General features: G+C 36.7%; 1 protein-coding gene across 1 annotated transcript in view; it reads left to right on the top strand.

The window, feature by feature from the left end:
* The window catches only part of LOC150104706 (fat-like cadherin-related tumor suppressor homolog), a 573,066-nt gene that overhangs the window by 111,192 nt on the left and 443,373 nt on the right, over positions 1-18,501 (top strand). Inside the window, exon 7 of the mRNA XM_090395611.1 lies at positions 1,046-1,267. Coding sequence (XP_090251737.1) covers positions 1,046-1,267 — 222 coding nt within the window. The remainder of the gene's footprint in view (positions 1-1,045; positions 1,268-18,501) is intronic.

The raw sequence follows: 18,501 nt of genomic DNA, 5'->3' as shown, positions 1-18,501 counted from the left end.
CTGTGGCAATTTTCGGCTATGCATTATTAACGCATAGAATAAAATTCAATGTATCCGTAAAGTTTGAGATCGTAAAACGTTCCTATTGTATCACTGAATAAGGTACAGAGACAACTGGGATAAAAACAGCACTAACTAATGAATCGCATGTCCCTGTCCCCCTCCCACAGAAAATGTTGTATGACTCAAGCAAAACCATATGTTGCCGGTGCAACATATGATTTTGTTTGAGTGAACATGTTAAAACGAAGAAATATATAGTGAATGTATTTCAGATATTATATAAGGAATTTGGTTGAAGAGAATTAGCATTTCAACTCAATTGTCGGCTTGTCTTTGTCATTTAGTAGCACGATCTTTTGTTAATACCGCACCAATCATATGAATGCAGATGTCTGAAGTTTATCAAACACTGCTCTATGTAACTGGAATGCTCTCACACACACACACCGCAATGAAGCAATAAAGAAATCGCGTAACTCGGAACAGAGAAAATTTCCAGAAATGAAAATAATAAAAAACTGAGTATCAGCATATAAGGCGCACCCTGTTTTTCAGACCTATTTTCAAAGGAAAAAAGTGTGTCTTATACACCGGCAAATACGGTAAATACAGGTATATTGGATATATCCATTTGGGACAGATCCTTGGTTTACCCAAAATGTTAAATAAGTCTGTGTAAGTTAATATAATTAAGAAAATGTGCACTTGTTTTATTCTAGATATAGTTTTATTTATGCCATGTAGTATTGAGTATGTTTATTTTATACATCTGCCTGAAATTTTATATGCAACATCATAGCTATTTGGACTTGATCACAAATTCTATAATTTATATCCATATTTATGTTCATTTTTTTTTTTTTTAAATGCAGAGTTCTTCATCTACATTTTTCACAAAAACTCCATGGAAGTATGGTTCGTGGTTCTGATTGACTTTATTCATATATAGAAATAACATTTCAGCTGTATTTTTCCTCTTATAACATTGATAAAAAAGAATGAATTTGTGTTGACGGTTTATTTTAATTTTCAAATTGTTTAGGTGAGCCCTCATTAAGGAGCACCGTTGCAGTTCCTATCCGCCTTATTAATCGTGATATGCCAGTTTTTCCTAAACAGTTTTACAACATCTCTGTTCCCGAAAGTCTTCCTGCTCATTCTCCTGTTCTTACTGTGTTAGCAGATAGTCCTGATGGTAGGCAGCTGATTTACAGCATAGTCGGTGGGAACAACCAAGAAGATTTTGGTGTTGATTTTAATACAGGTGTGTTTTTCTCTCCATTTTTAATGAATCATTATTATGTTATTTCCCATATTCTTTTTTCCCTCATTTTTTTAATTGCAGCCATTTTCTTGAATAAAAAAGAAGTCATATTGGTTTCAGAATCTATAATACATTGAGAAAGACCTACTGACATGCATTTTAAACTATTCGATGCTGTAGAATTTATGGAACACAGGTGATGGAGAATTTTTTAGAGAACAGTACATGCTTTTTATGGATGACTTTAATGGACACATCACTCTGTGGAGTATTCCTAACACAAATTGAGCAGATGGTATCATTGAGTATATGCTTGATAATAATGATCTTTCCCTTGTTAACAATAGATTGATTACCTTCTTTCATATATGCCTAGCTGTGGGATTTCTTATTTCAATATGTTCCATATATTTACCACCTGTTTCTGAGTTACATGAGATTGACCTTGATAATCTTATATTGCAACTGCCTGAACCCATACTCCTTATGGGTAACTTTAATGGATGCAACACTCTGTGGGGGATAGTGCCGATACATATCAACCAAGCTGTATCATTGAGCATATTCTTGAGCAAGAGATCAAGAGATCTTATAATTTGCTACCCTGCAATTTTTCCACTGCTCGTATTTGAACTATGCCTCATAGGAACCATGCTCTCCTACACATTTGGACATGCTAATGTGGACAGGTTAATTAGAATATGTAAATTTGAATGTAGAATAATCAAACACCTATCACTGAAGCAGTGACATGTGTAATGTAACAGATTGTATTGACCAGGCAGCAATGACAGCAATTCCAAAAACATCCCCACTGTTTATACTCCATCCAAAGCCTTGGTGGAACCCTGAGTGACTAGCAGCCAAAAAAAAAGATCAAGACAGAGCATAGGGGATATTACTTAGATCTCGTACCACATCAAATCTCATATCTTTCAAATGTTCTTGAGACAAAGAGCATCTGAGTAAAAAGCAATCTTTGATACAGCTTACATCATACCATTAAGGGAAGTGACCCTTCCCTTAATGCATAGCATTATACATGTCCGCAAGGAGGTGTGCTTTGTCTTATGGGAGATACTGAGACAAGGAGTGATGAGAGCTTGGTCCACCTTTACCACGAGTTGCCTCAGTCCTGAAGATACTTCAGGTGCAAACTTTGTTTGCTTATACTTGGATAAAGGATTGATTAAACTTCCAACATCTATCTCTAATCTAGAGTATTTTATTAATAAGGTGTGACACTTTTTGGCTACTCGTATATAGAGATATGACTTCTGCTTTACTTCAACCTTGGTATCACCTCTGGGTCTAGTTCCCACTGATGAGACCTCAATAATGGTTGAAACCAGTCTGGTAGTGGCCCTTCCCATAATGCATAGCATTATACATGTCCATAAGGATATGTGCTTTGCATTATGGGATACTAAGGCAAGTGATGTGAAGTCATTAGCTTCTATAAACAAGTTGCCCAGTCCTGAAGTAACTTCAGGCACAAACTTTGTTTGCTTACACTTGGATAAAGGATTAAACCAAGAATATAATTTCTTGGCATCTTTAATTTATAAGAAAAAAACAGTGGCTAAACTTTCTATAAATGGGCTTGAGCTCATTAAGGAGGAGCTAAAAAGAACTCTGTTAATTTCTCATGCAAGTGCAGTAGGCCTAATGACATCCGTTATGAAATGATAAAGCATCTTCTTTGGATTTCCTCTTACTGTATACAACAAAATACTTATAGAGGAAGTTCCTTTTCAGATTCCTGGCATAAGTGAATTATTACAGCCATCTGCAAACAATTATTGACTTATCACTCTGATCAGTTGTCTTTGGAAAAAATTATGAATGCCAGACTTCTCTGGTATTTAGATAACAATGAATTTTTCTTCAACACACAGTTCGGCTTTCATAGACATTAATCAACATTGGGCCATTTATTCATTTAGAAATGTATAAGAGACAATTTCCTGAAATGAGAACATCTAGTTTCACTGTTATTTGAAATAGAAAAAGCTTATGGCACAGCTTGTAGATATGATATATTAAAATACCTCTATAATCTTAGTTTCATGGGGTACCTTCCTGTTTTTATCAAGAACTTTCTCTTTAATTGAATCTTCCAAGTTCAATGGTAAGCACTTTATTATGACCATTTTTGTCAAGAAGAGGGTGTTCCCCCAAGACTCAAGTGTCATTATTTCTTTGCTATTCATGTGAAACCAGAGTAAGCAGTGTTTTGTAAGTAGATGATGTCACAATATAGTAGATGATGTCATAATAATGTAATATGAGGGTTATTCAGAAGCCAAGTTCTTAGGAGTCATTGTTCTTTAAAAACATGACTTTTGACAGAAAGTATACATTCCTTGTTCACATTCATCAACTTAGAAAAAAGTGCAAAACAGTGTTGAATATCATTGGCATTCTATCCTCTACTGAATTGTGCACTTGTTTGATCAAATCTTGCTTGTGGATTCCAAGTTTACAGTTCTGCAAAGTAGAAGACACTCCATTGTACCCTATCTATGATCAGGGTATACGAATAGTTACTGTGCTTTTCATACATCATTCAAGCCTTTTATGCTAAAAAATAGTCTCTTCCAGAACATCCTACAATCACTAATGTTCTTTATCTATATGTGGAAGCTCAATATTACACACAATCAGACTGCTATATGCCCTTCTGATATGAATATGAAAGATATTATGCAAGCTATTGACATGAATGCTGACAAAATTACATGCACCGAACGTTGCGGCATTCCTCCACTGCAGGTTTGTATGTAATGATATGTACTGTTTGTCTGTTTCATATACAGACAGTTTATAAGAATATAGTTAATTTCTCAATGGCAGGCATCATGGCTAGAACCACTGACAAATAAATTTCAAGATTAAGCATTGGACATCTAGTCAGCATAGAAGCAGAAAAGAGAAAGTTGCTCTTGCTGATCTCTGTGCAGATCACACTCATCTTACACATTCTTATTTACTGAGGGCTGACTCACATAAGTGTGTGCAAAATAACATGTGTTTCAACATTTGTCATGTTCTTGGGGGAGTGCCAGCACATCACAGCACTTCACATGAGAATGGAATGAAATTTTTACTAATCTGTCTGGGCTATATACACTCAGGCAAATCTTATCAGACAAACTGTATGAAGTGTTGATCTTTTTTATGAAGAATTAATCTATAGAAACACATTTGATTATAAATTCTATTTATTTGTAGACACTACATTGCTTATTTCCTTAAATTTGCTTTTTTTTATATATAACTTGTTGTTTACTAAATTTTCTCTTTATTACTATTTATTTTTATCTTGTGATCTGCTGCAACCTTTAGTTTAGTGCAGAATGACTTTTGATGTCTTTTCACCAATAAACCATGAATCAACCAACCAACCAACCAACCTTGCTAACACCTTCACCACTACACATCATATATACATTGACCTAGATTCTCTCTTATGCATTTTTCTATCTTGCTATTCTTCTGGGACTGTTCCTATTGTCAGACCTTGTTGAAGAACCAAGACCAGAATGCTCCTAGCTCTGTTATACATTGCCTTATTATACATAATGATATCTCATCCAGTCCCACAACCTGGTTAATATCAAATATAATTAAAATTTTAAACACCTCACATTTTTGACTGTCAGTCATCTGTCCTCTTTCCTATTGTTATTCAACACTACTCCAACCCCCTAACATGAAATACATTAACTGAATGCTCATTCAACATTTCCACTAATGAAATAAGACTTCCAAAGAAGTTTTATGTAGCTGTCAGTATACATACTTCAAGGATGATGTTTTAAATTTATGTAAAAGTTTATATGCATATATTCATATAATATGCAATTATTATGACACCACATTATAATTCCTGAAATACTGAAAGACAGTAAGGAATTTGTAAACTCACTTTTAAATTGAGAATGGGAATATATTTATCAGAATGACTGCTTTTATTTCAAGGAAAACATTTTTTTTTTATTTGATGGAAGTTTTTTCACTTGGCTATGCTACCAATTATATATTTAGTTTATTTATTTATCCAAATGTATTATATATTTGATTTAATCCTTTATCCATGTGTAAGTGCAAACTTTGTTTGCTTACACTTGGATAAAGGATTAAACCAAATATATTATTATTATTATTCAGACCTCCATAGAGTCAAAAGACTCATCGTGGGAGGTCCTTCCTAAGAACACAAAGTCTATCTAGACTCATTGAGGGGAGTTCCCCCCCACCTAAGAAACACAAAGTCTATCATACCACTCCTTAAACTCATTAACCATTCTCGCTCTCACCACTCCATCAGGCAATGCATTCCACGGTTCAGCCACCCTCCGTGCAAAGAAACCACTCCTCACCCTCTTGCTCACAGTTTCCTTTCGTAACTTCCAGGGATGGCCTCTTGTCATCACTCCTTCCTGCTGTTCATCCAAGCAAAAGAACCCCCCCCACACCCCGTGTCAACCCTGTAACCACCTCTCAACAGTTTAAAAGTCTCAATCATATCACCTCTCCTTCTTCTGTCCACCAAACTCTGCAGTCCACATTCCCTCAGCCGATCCTCATAATTAACATTGTACAGTCCTGAAACCATCTTTGTTATCTGCCTTTGTACCCTTTCCACAGTTAATATATCCTCTTCAAATCATGGGGACCAAATCGGAGAACAATAGTCCAAGTGTGGTCTGATCAGGGTCTTATACAATGGGTTGATAACTGTTTTATCTCTGCAGGTCAGTGTCTTTCTCATTATTGCAGCGATCCTCTGTTACCTTCACCACCTTTGCAATATGTCCCCTAAATTTCAGGTTTCTATCAATCATCAACCTCAGATCTCTTGTCTCGCCTACTTCCTCCAATAACTCCTCCCATAGAGAATGCAGCATCCTATCGATGTTTCCCAAACCTCAAGACCTTACATTTTGCTGCATTAAACTGATACACCTATTCATTTGCCCATCTATCTAGCTTATTCAAATCCTCTTGAAGGCCTACTACATCTTCACTATTACTAATAATCCTTCCCAGCTTCGCATCATCCACAAACAACTGAATATCCCCTTGCAATCCACTGGCAATGTCATTGATATAAAGGTAAAACAATATAGGTCCTAGTACTGAGCCCTGTGGGACCCCACTTGTAACCCTCTGCATCCTTGAAACTGCTCCACCATACACAACTCTCTGATACCTATCAGACAGCCAATCCTGAATCCAGTTGACCAATCTGACATCCAGACCCATGTGCTGCAACTTAAATATCAGCTTATCATGTGGGACCCTGTCAAATGCCTTTGTTAAGTCTAAGTAAATGGCAGTATATGCCTTTCCTTCATCTAATGTTCTTGTAACTTTATTATAAAAGGCTAGCATATTGCTAAAACAAGAGCGCCCTTTCACAAATCCATGTTGACTCTCACAGATAACATTACCCTCATCTGCCCAATGCTGTATACAGTCCTTCACTACTTTCCCCAAGATCTTAACAACTACTGATGACACACAGACTGGCCTATAATTAGACACTTCCAGTCTGCTACCACCCTTATGCAATGGCACTATCTTACCTTCCTTCCATTCCTTCGGCACCTTTCCAGCAGCCAGACTTTCATTGAAAAGCCAGGTTAAAGGCAATGTCAGTTCCCTAGCACATTCTCTAAAAACTTGTGGTGAAATACCATCCAGTCCCAAAGCTTTACTGACATCCAGAGTACTCAGTATTTGGAACACGCTCTCCTCCTATACCTCTAAACCTCGAACCCACCCTACCCTCTAGCATTAAAACTGACTCCTCTAGGATGAAATACTCCAATAAAGTGTTCATTGAACAATTGTGCTATGTCCTCTGCATCAGTCACTCTATTCCCATTTTTATCCCACAATATCATTCTTCCACAGTCATTTCTCCTCCTACTGGCCACATATCTAAAAAATTCCCTAGGATTTTATTTGGATCTTAGGGCCAATCTCCTCTCATATTCCAGTTTCTTTCCTTACCACACTAGTCACTCTTCTGGCCTGTGTCTTATATTCTTCATGCATCCTCTCTTCACCTGTCTCCTTATAAATCTTCCACAGCCTCTTTTTCGCATGCAATTCCTGTTTAATATTGTTTGTCATCCACTTTACTACAAATTGTGTCCTCTTCTTCACTCGTGGTATACAACTTACCATTGCTGTTAACAAATATTCTTATTTTCTCATTCATATGTATATTTTTTTCATTCTCTCCTATCACACTACTTGTCTTCCTACATTCATTTCCTCGTTCCTGGAGCAACAAGGTCGGATATTGATATTTTAAATGCACTTATTTCCTCCCACTGCCTGCATTTTGTGCACATATGCTCTCTGCTCTCTTTCACAAGCCACATATCCAATTCCCAAGATGCATTTATGCTGCAAGTACTGCATGCCAAAAAGTCCCTTATGATATTGCTTATAATAGATTTCTTAAATGGCAAAGGACTTGGCGATACGCCACTTGCGACTGCAGCTGAATCTGCCATCGTTCCTTACTGCCGAGTAGCGTAATCGTTAATTATTCAATTAATAAATTCCATTAAATAAATAAGAAAAAAGTACAAACAATTACAAGCAAAACAAAACATTTATGTACACTAAATAAAATGAAATGAAAGCTTCATTTTGTCTTTCACTGTTATGCATTCAATTTCGACGGTAACCGAAATATATTATATCGAGGCAGCAACTAATTTCCAAAAAACAACCACTGAAGTACACTCGTATTCGTGCACTCAAAAACATAGAAAAACGGGGAAAAAACGGACTATTCACCGAATAAAAATCACTTTCTTCTGCACAGCTCAAAATCATATCATTTAAAAAAAATTTTTTTTTCAGTATAATCATTCTTTTACATATTGCAAGAATTTCCCAGAATTTTTCTTGGCTTATTTGGTCCTGTTTGGCTAAGTCCTGCTAATATTATATTTTCTCTTGTAATTAATTATTTGCCAACTTCCTACTCAGTAATGGTTTCTCTCAGATTGCTTGCTTAATCTCACCATTACAACTCCAAGTAGGAGACGCATTATTTTGGGTATATCGTCAAGAAGAGGGTGCACCCCAAGGCTCTGTCTTAAGTGTGACAATTTTTGCTATCAAAGTTAACTCAATCACTGAACAGCTTTCTCTGACTATATGTTGATGACTTTACAGTTTATTGTCACTCTTGTAACATGAGAGTAATTGAAAGACAACTTTAACAATCAACTGAAGTTTCTAGGGTACACCTTTGACAAATAGGTTACATTCCTTACACACATTCATAAACTAAGAGTAAAGTGCAAGCGAGAGATATCACCGAATCTCCTCCACACTCTATTCTCTACTGAATAGGGTACACATTGATCTTGATTGCTTCATCTTTTTTGCACACTTATACATTAAAAGTTGGATTATGGATCTGAAATGTAGCATGGCAGAATAGCCTTTGGTTGGATTCCATCCATCATCAGGGTATATGAATGGCTACTGGTGCCTTTCATACATTGCACACTCAAAGTCTTTATTATTATGCCAGCCTGCTTGGCAGAGTGGATAGCGTGTTCGCACTCCACCCAAAAGGCTGTGGGTTCAAATCCCGCCATGGTCATGGATGTTTGTGATTGTCTGTGGTTGATGTCAGTTGATGATTGAATGGTGGATATGGAGTTGTACAGCAGGTGTCCTCCCTCGATGAGTCTTTCCACTCCCTGGAGGTGTCAAATAATAATAATAATTATTATTATTATTAAAACCAGACCTCCATGGAGTCTAAAGACTCATCACAGAAGGCAAACTGTTGCACACAAGCCCATCAAATTGTGATTTTAAACTCATTCAATATGTCTGCATTCACCACAATGTCAGGCAAAGCATTCTACTGACAACTACTCTCCATGCAAAGAACCTGCTCCCAGTGACATAACAAGGGTATGAAGCACCTATGGCAAGTGTCTAACTTGCATCCCCCTCAACCCAAAAATGACAAAAATGTTATACGTTTTGCGCTCCAAACCTAGTTGCGCCCGTGGTGGGTGCCTCTTTCACCACGCCCTCGTTATGGCACTGCCTACTCCTTATGCCCATGCTCATATCCCCTTATACAAGTTCCAGGTTCTTTCCCTTTGTTCTATTCCCTTTGAAAATTTTCTTCCATATGAACCTGGTAGCAACCTTTTACCAACTAAATATCCCAGTCATAACATCTCTTCCTTTTATTCACAAGGCTTTGCAAATGGCATTCACTCAATCTGTTTTCATATATATCCTTCATCCCAAAGGACCAGTTGTGACCTTAGTCAGTCTTCTCTGGACCTCCAACATATCTTCATCACCATGAAAACCAATGGAACAAATCTGTGCAGGGTAATCATATGAGGCCTTATACAATGGAACCAGAATCTCTTTATTTCTGCAAGTTAAGGTCCTTTGCATCATTGCCATAATCTGATGTGATGTCTTCACAACTTATGCAATGTGACCTCTGAATTTCAGATCCTTGTCCACCACCACTCCAAATTTGCTGATCTTCTCAACTTCATACAAAAATTCCCTGCCAAGTATATACTTTACATCCCATCGTTATGTACCAAATTTCAGAACCTTACACTGTGCATCATTGAATTGACAGTTGCATACTGTTGCCAACTCATACAATCTATTCAAGTCCTCCTGTTAGGCCACAACATCTGCTTGACTCCTTATCACTCTACCCAGTTTGAATCATCGGCAAACAATTTTATATCACCAGTTAAACTTCCAATATTATTAATATACACATTAAATAACAAAATGATCCCAAAACTGACCCTCATGGCACACCACTAGTTACTTTCCTATTTCAAGATAGTTCCCCCACAAATACACACATTTTTGATATCTATCTGATAGCCATTTCTCCATCCAACTTGCTATTCTATCATCCAATACTATCTGCAGTTTAGTGATCAGCTTGTTGTGTGACAATCTATCAAAAGCCTCTGCAAAATCAAATTATACCACTCTACATACATCTTTCTTGTCCAGTACATTTATCCCCTTTTTATAGTACATAAGCAAGTTTGTAAAACATGACCTCGCCTTAACAAATCCATGCTTGACAAGCACAATGAATACCACTGTTATCAACCTACCTTTATCCTATATCCCACCAACCTCTCCAATACCTTTGGACTGACCTATAATTTGTTGCCTTGGCCTTATCACCACCTTTGTGAAGTGGAACGATTTTGCCTTCCTTCCATTCCTTTGGGACTTGTGCTGTTGTAAGACTTGTTAAACAGGTAGGCCAAGGCTGATACTAACTCCCTTTAACATTCCCTCAAGACATGTGGTGATATGTCATTAAGTCATATTGCCTTATTGATATCTAGCTTACTTAACTCCTCATCTACCATTTGTTCATTCACCATTAAGTCTTCTCTCATTTCATTCTCTATGCTTGAATTTCTGATTTCACGCTAAGGATGAAACAACATGAACTGCTCACTGAACACCTTGATTATGTCCTCTGCATCAGTCACCAATCTCCCACTTTCATCTATTAACAGCATCTTACCATAATCATTCTCTCTTCTGCTTGCCACATATTGAAAAAATTCAAGAGGGTTTTTCTTGTCCTGATTTCCAAATTTCTTTACTTTTGTTGTCTTTACCAACTGAGTCACTCTCCTGGCCTGCTCTTTATACTTTTTGTGTAACTTATTATCATTATTCATCTTGTTCTTCTTCCAGATTTCATGCTTAATCTCCTCATTCATCATTTTACACCTATCTTATTCAGTCTTTTGACCTTTGGAATACATTCACACATTGATGCTGTTAGGTATTTCTTTGTCAGTTCCCAAGCAGCATTTATTTCCTTACCTGTCAACTCCTCATTCCATGCTATAGCTCCAAGCTGTCTCCTATGCTTGTCATAATTGCCAGCCTTGTGCTTCCACATGCATCCTTTTCTCGCAGAAGTGTTCATATGGTTATCCACAACTCATGTGATCACTTTGTGATCCTTCTAACCAACTGCGGTGAAGGTTAAAAACTCCACTCACAGTTACATCCTCTGATCAAATGATAAGATCCAAAACTTATATTGAAGCAAAGGAACTGGCTCTCTCACTTAGGCAGACACAGTTGTCTCTATGCCCTAAAATTAAAGCTCTTCCATAGAATCCTACATCAACTAGTGTCTTTTCTCTGTATTCAAAAGCTTAATGTCACACTGCCATACATCCATTTGACATGGAAGTTAAAGCACTTATGCAATTTATTGGCATGAATGTTGATAGCATTCCTGCACCAGATATAACCACATTCCTTGCAGGTTTATTATATGTCAACTAAGGAAGTCTCACATATGCAGTTATGCACATAGAACACAACACTCTCATTTTCTTCCCATATATACTGATGCTTCAAAATTTGAGATCTCTGTTGATTGTGCTAATTATTTTCAGCTAATTATTTACATCCTCCCTTCTCAGTAATGCTTTTTCCAGATTGCCTGTGTAATCTGAAAAAAGTCTAAGTAGGGAACACATTATCTCTGGCATATTATCAAGAAGGGGATGTTGCCCAAGACCCTCTCTTATATGTTTGCTTTCAAACTTAATTCAGTCACTGAACAGCTTCATCCCACATTAGGGTAGGCTCTGTATTTTAAGTATTTTAATGAATTCACGAATTTCTGCCACTGTTGTAAAATAAGAGTAATTGAAAGATATCGTCAACAAGCAATCGATCATTTCTTTTCATATGCTCTTAGTAATAGCTTCAGATTTTCAGTAGGAAGAAAGTGTATATACACTTCTGACAAAAATGCCCTCTTCACTCAGATTCTGAGTTAAGAATTGGACAAAGTATTATTTCAGTAACAAAACAAGCCAAGTTTTTAGGACTCATCTCTGAAAGAAAGCTTACATTCCTTGCACACCTTTGGGAAAACTAAAGGAAAAGTGCAAGAGAATGCTGAATTTGCTTTGCACTCGATCATCTGCTGAGTAGGTGCAAATCAATTTTTATTATAATTAATTTAGTTTAATCCTTTATCCAAGTGTGAGCAAACAACGTTTGCACCTGAAAATATCTTCAGGACTGGGGTAAGGTAGTACACTAAGGTAGTAGTGGGGTGAGCTGCGAGTTTCCCGGTGTTGTACTACCTTACCCCAGTCCTGAAGATATTTTCAGGTGAAAACTTTGTTTGCTCACACTTGGATAAAGGATTAAACTAAATTTATTATAGTCTAACCAAATGAAAAATAAACTTTCAACATCTTTCTCTAAATCCAGAGTAATTTAATAAAAAGGTGGCACACCATTTGGCAACTCCTATAGGTAAAGATGGCTTGCCATTGCTTCTGCCTGGTATCTCCACCTCTGGCCCTGGCTCCCACTGAAGAGATCTCAATAAAGGTCGAAACTAGTCTGGGTAGTGGCCCTTCCCTTAATGCATAACATTATACATATCCGTAAGGAGATGTGTTTGGCATTATGGGAGATACTGAGATAGGAGTGATGTTGGCTTGCTCCACCTTTGCTGCAAGTTGCCCGGTGTTGTACTACCTTACCCCAGTCCTGAAGATATTTTCCAGCACAAACTTTGTTTGCTCACACTTGGATAAAGGATTAAACTAAATTTAACATAATCTAACCAATTGAAAAATAAACTTTCAACAATTTTTATTACTTCCCCTTTATCATGCACTTGTATTTTCAAAGCTGGACTACGGCTGAAAAAATATATGGTTCTGCAAAGCAGCAAAGCCTGTGATGGTTAGATCCCTTCCATCATCAGAGTATATGGATTTCTTCTGATGCTTTTTTGTACGTTGCCCATTCAAAGCATACGTCAAAGTAAATGTACCTGCTCTCTCATTTAGACAGAAACAGATATCTCTTAACTGTGCTTCAAAAAGTCTCTTCTAACATCCATCCTGAATGGACTGGAGTTGATTTCTTTGTCTTGGAAGGCTCAATATTACACACATCAGACTGCAATGCATCCCTTTGGTATGCATATTAAACAAGTTATGCAAGCTATTGGCATGAATGTTGACAACATTACCTGCACCTAACATGACAGCATTCTTCCATGGGAGGTTTATTTATCCATTAGAAGGTGCAATAATAATAATTATTATTATTAGACACCTCCAGGGAGTACAAAGACTCATCGAGGGAGAGCACCTGCTCTACAACTCTGTCTCTGCCACTCAATCCACCAACTGACTGCAACTACACCAATGGCATCTACCGCTGAACACCACCACTAGTATTTCCAAAGACAATCACAAACATCCATGCCCATGGCGGGATTTGAACCTTTTGGCTGGAGAGCAAATACACTAACCACTCGGCCAGCCAGGTTTACACTTCATCATGCTGCCTCTCATTGTGCCAGCCAAGGAAGGTCCACACTCTTTATCTGTCTACATGTAGCTATTTAATGTGTCAAGAGCAGAGCACTCTGATTTCCTTTCCGTCTATACTGGTGGTTCAAAATCTAGACCCCTTGGTTCTGTTGCTGTGTTTCCTGTCTTTATCATATCCAGCCAGATTCTAGTTGATTAGAAGAATTATAAACAGAGATGCATACAATTCAGCTTGTTCATATAAAACAAAACTGCTGCTTAAAGTGTATGATTTATACAAACTCAGTAAGTTCTGTACAGGCTATCTCCTCCTGTATACAATCTGCATGCTCTGTTTTGCAGTGTTTTACAATTGTTGGACAAAATGAAGATCCTAAATTTTGATGTTTGGCCATGCTGGATGCCCAGCTACATTTTAATTAAGGCAATGAGGCTACAGATGCAACTGCTAGATCTGCTGATATATTTTCTATGTATGGTTGTCAGTTTGGTATACAGACTACAGACATCTAAATTGCATGAGATAAAGCCTGAAATTAAGCATCGGCAGTCTAATCAATGTAGAAACAGAAGAGAAGTTGTTCTCACCAGGCTCTGTACAGGTCACAGTCACCTAACATATTCTTATCTATTGAGGGCTGATAACTTATCTGCATCCACTCAACTCCTCATGCCATGTTAAGTTCCAAGCTGTCTCCTAAGGCTTGTCATAATTACAAGTCGTATAATTTCACATATATCCTTTTCTCACAAAAATCTGCACATGACTAGCCACAACACAGGTGATTACTTCATGATCACTCTTGCCAATTGGAGGAAAGTGTGAAACTTCTCTCACAATTGCATCCCATGACAAAATGATCAGATCTAGAACTCTTGATCCTCATGCTATCTGGGATAGTTATCTCTGAAGTTGGGAAATTCATTTTCCTTATTCCCAAATGAAATGCTATCTCTTCATTTCAAACTATACAGCCATAATTACAATCACGCATAATAATTATCCTTCCTTTGTTCACTAATCCAAATTGTTTTTACATTTCTTCATCACCACACTCCACATTCCCAGGCCTATAACAACATCGAACTAAATATGTCTTCCTGTCAACCTCTACATTACACACCCACTGCCTCATAACCATTGCCACTATTTCCCTCTTTCATGTCTAGCTTATGTGAACTTAAATCCCCTCTTATCATCAGCAGCACTCCCTCTCCCTTCTTACTCTTTCTATCCTCATGAAAAATACTGCATCCTCCATTTCTATTCCTGTTACAATATCATCTTCGTTTTCCTTGCTCTTAGATTCTATCTTTATTTCATTGTATATTTCACTAATTAAAATGCACATATAATGATCACACATACCATATTTCCAGTACCATAACATCATCCTACTTTACATTTTAACCTGTCTACATCACAACATGCAATATGAAATTAATACCACTCTTTCCCTTCTCCCTTGCTTTCCACCTTGAACTAGTCCAGTTCCTCTGCTATTATTTATAGCATTCACCTTCTTTATTACTGTTCATGTCTCCTCATGGAAAACACATGCCCTTCCATTACTCTTTGCATTAGTACATCATCCTCATCCAACAATATTTCATTTTGTAATTAAAATGAAAAGCCAAAACATTAATTTCAATTAATATTTCATTTTGTTTCAATGATTTTCAGAAAAATTAACAGAATCAGTGGCATGAATTCTTTCCCCTTATTCCTAATACTCCTAGCATTCATACATAGACGTCTGCAACTATCCCAGCATTACTGTCATCACTCAACTTTTGACTACTCCTCACCAAACAGTAACCTTTTCCATTATTCCTATCTGTCACTTTTTCTAAGAAAACATTGATTTCCATGTGTTCAAGCATTGCTTCTTCACATCCCCCCCCCCACACACACCACAGATATTGATTTCATACTGTTTTTAGTTCCCTATGCTTCAGTTCTTTCCTTCTGTCCAGGGAAAAGAAGCAGAGCAGGAGATGATGAGAATGTGAGATATATTCTGTCATAATCATCATTATATTTATTTCATCATCATATGTATTTTCAAGGATATGTACAGGATATTATGATGTAATACTATTAAGATTATTTATGAATTCTTCAAGTAGTCAGTTCTTTTTTTTTTGTCTTTTAAAGCATTCCTAACTGAATTCCATTTAGAATCTGGATATTTTACAAGTTGCTGTCACTTCAAATTCCACTAATAATATTTTCCATTTCACATTTTTTTTATCAGTGACCTGACTACTTTAGATTATCCATACTTATATATTCTTGAATATACACATCTCATTACACAATGAGACTTTTGACTCCATAGGGATCTCATGATGATAATAATAATAATGTTTTATAGCTTTTACTGCTATATTATTATATTATTTTCATTGCCTTTTATTATGTTTTAGTCTTACAGGCATACTAAAACATTATTATTATTCGTGACACCTCCAAGGAGTCCGAAGACTCATCGCGGGAGGACACCTACTATACAACTGTCTCAACCACTACACCGAACCTCTAATAAAAGGATAATAGTATATTTTAGTATTACAGGCATACCCTGTCATATGACATGTTAGGTTCCAGATTACCATCCTATAGTGAATCACTGCTCCCCCTCCTTCCCTCCACTTGTAGATGCATAATTTAACTTAACATTTTTAAGTGGTCACATGTGTGCAAATGACATAAACTATTAATTTATATCAGTTATGCAAACAATAAATTTAGAATTTTTGCAAACAAAAAAGTTATTCTGAATAGTTTGGTTTAAAAGAACATACCAGCTGGTTTGGTTATCAATTTACTCCATTAAAAGATTTTCCATTTCAGCCTTAAAATTGTCAAATTTACAGATAACTGTAGTATTAACTAGTGGAGCGCTTTTCATTTGATCTTTATTTTTAACAACTGTAACAACAGTAGTGTGAGATAAGTTTAGCCTACATTCATCTCAGTGTTCGATACACCATCGTCGCTAAATTTAATCATGTTAGTATCTAATGTAATAGGGTTATGCATCTAAGCAACAGACACCCTTACTTTGAATTTTATCTTCCATTATTAACATCAGTAAAAAGATATAATAGTTATAAACAGTTATAGTTCACAATGAAACACCAAAACATAGAGAGATGTAGATAGTAACAACGATGTTATGAAGAAACTGAGTTCATAAATTTTAAAGATACCAAGCTATTTTAAACATGGTTTTACTCCATTTCCCAAGTAAGCAAACAGACAAACAAGTCAAGTTTGCGCCTGCAAGTGTTGCAAGTCTAGCTGACCCTACACATAGTGCAAAACCAAGGCAACTCATGGTAAGAGTAGAATAAGCTCTGATCGCTAATCTTAATATTTACCCTTAATGCAAAGCACATCTCCTGGAGGAGCTGTATGATGCTTTGTATTAAAGGCAAGGGGCCACTACCCAGACTGGTTTCGATGTTTATTGAGGTCTCATCAATGGGAGCCAGGCTAGAAATACCAAGATTTTAGTAATACAGAGCTTATAAGTATTTTACCAGAACAAGTTACCATGTTTTAACCTTATTAAATAAAAATCTCAGGAGGAGATATAAATCGAAAAAAGTCGAAAACCGGTCTGGTAGTGGCCCCTTGCCTTTAATACAAAGCATCATACATCTCCTCCAGGAGATGTGCTTTGCATTAAGGGTAAATATTAAGATTAGTGATCAGAGCTTATTCTACTCTTACCATGAGTTGCCTTGGTCTTGCACTACGTGCAGGGTCAACTAGACTTGCAACACTTGCAGGCACAAACTTGACTTGTTTGTCTGTTTGCTTACTTGGGAAATGGAGTAAAACCATGTTTAAAATAGCTTGGTATCTTTAATATTTATTATACCCAGGGTAAAATACTTTCTACATGAGTTCACAAATATTGCACATCTGTTGGCAGCATCATGCTGCTAAAATTGACATATTATTATTATTATTATTCCTGACCTCCAAGGAGTCCAAAGACTCATCGCGGGAGGACACTTACAGCTGTCTCAACCACTACACCGAACATCTACTACGAATCATCTCCATCAATGCCATCTACCGGCCACCACAACTAGTATTTTTTGTCTATAAATTGCGTGTGTTCTGAAGGGCCGATTCGTCTGTATGCGGGATGAAAAACCTGAGTTTCCGGGAGAAAAAACCCTGCTACCTCCGTATGAGATCGGCTAACTGACCTTCGATTGAAATCGTGCAGATAAAGATTCCTCCCGTCGCGATGAGAATCGAACTTAGGCTTATTCCAATCGAAGGGTGCAATGTACTGTCGTTCTTCCAATTGCGCTATGGAGGCGCTTGTTGCGAATATGATGCCACATTCTCACATATGAGCGAATGTGGCATCATATAGATGGACATTCATAATAATCGAAAAGCATCAAATGAGCAGATCATTGTAAAGTGAAGTGTCATAAGGCAGGGTATTATTGTATTATTAAATATTGCATTTTACAGTAATTAATAGACATCCTTTTACTGTGAAAGCTTCCTGATATTCAGAGTATGTTATAATCACTTTCTGATTCAGATTTTTCTTTGCATGACAAAAAATCAAAAGTGTTGTTTTCAAATGTTTTATTTAAAAAAGGCAAAAGCAGATCAAGGCTTCTTATTGTTAAGAGAAAACTTCCAACCCTAACGTTTTGGAAAATCTCTTATACTCCTATTTTTACATGTTTTTGCGAAGTACTGAGATTTGTTTATAAAGGTTAATATCTGTATATGAGGTATGAAATGAGCTATTTATAAAGGCATTTCATCCTCATGAATGTCAAATCATG

The sequence above is a fragment of the Typopeltis vanoorti genome, chromosome 7 (assembly GCF_054136105.1).
Source record: "Typopeltis vanoorti isolate ZY-2024b chromosome 7, IOZ_Tvanoo_1.0, whole genome shotgun sequence".
Lineage (NCBI taxonomy): Eukaryota > Metazoa > Arthropoda > Arachnida > Uropygi > Thelyphonidae > Typopeltis > Typopeltis vanoorti.
The sequence above is the reverse complement of the archived record's forward strand: the minus strand, read 5'-3'. Positions and strand labels throughout refer to the sequence as shown.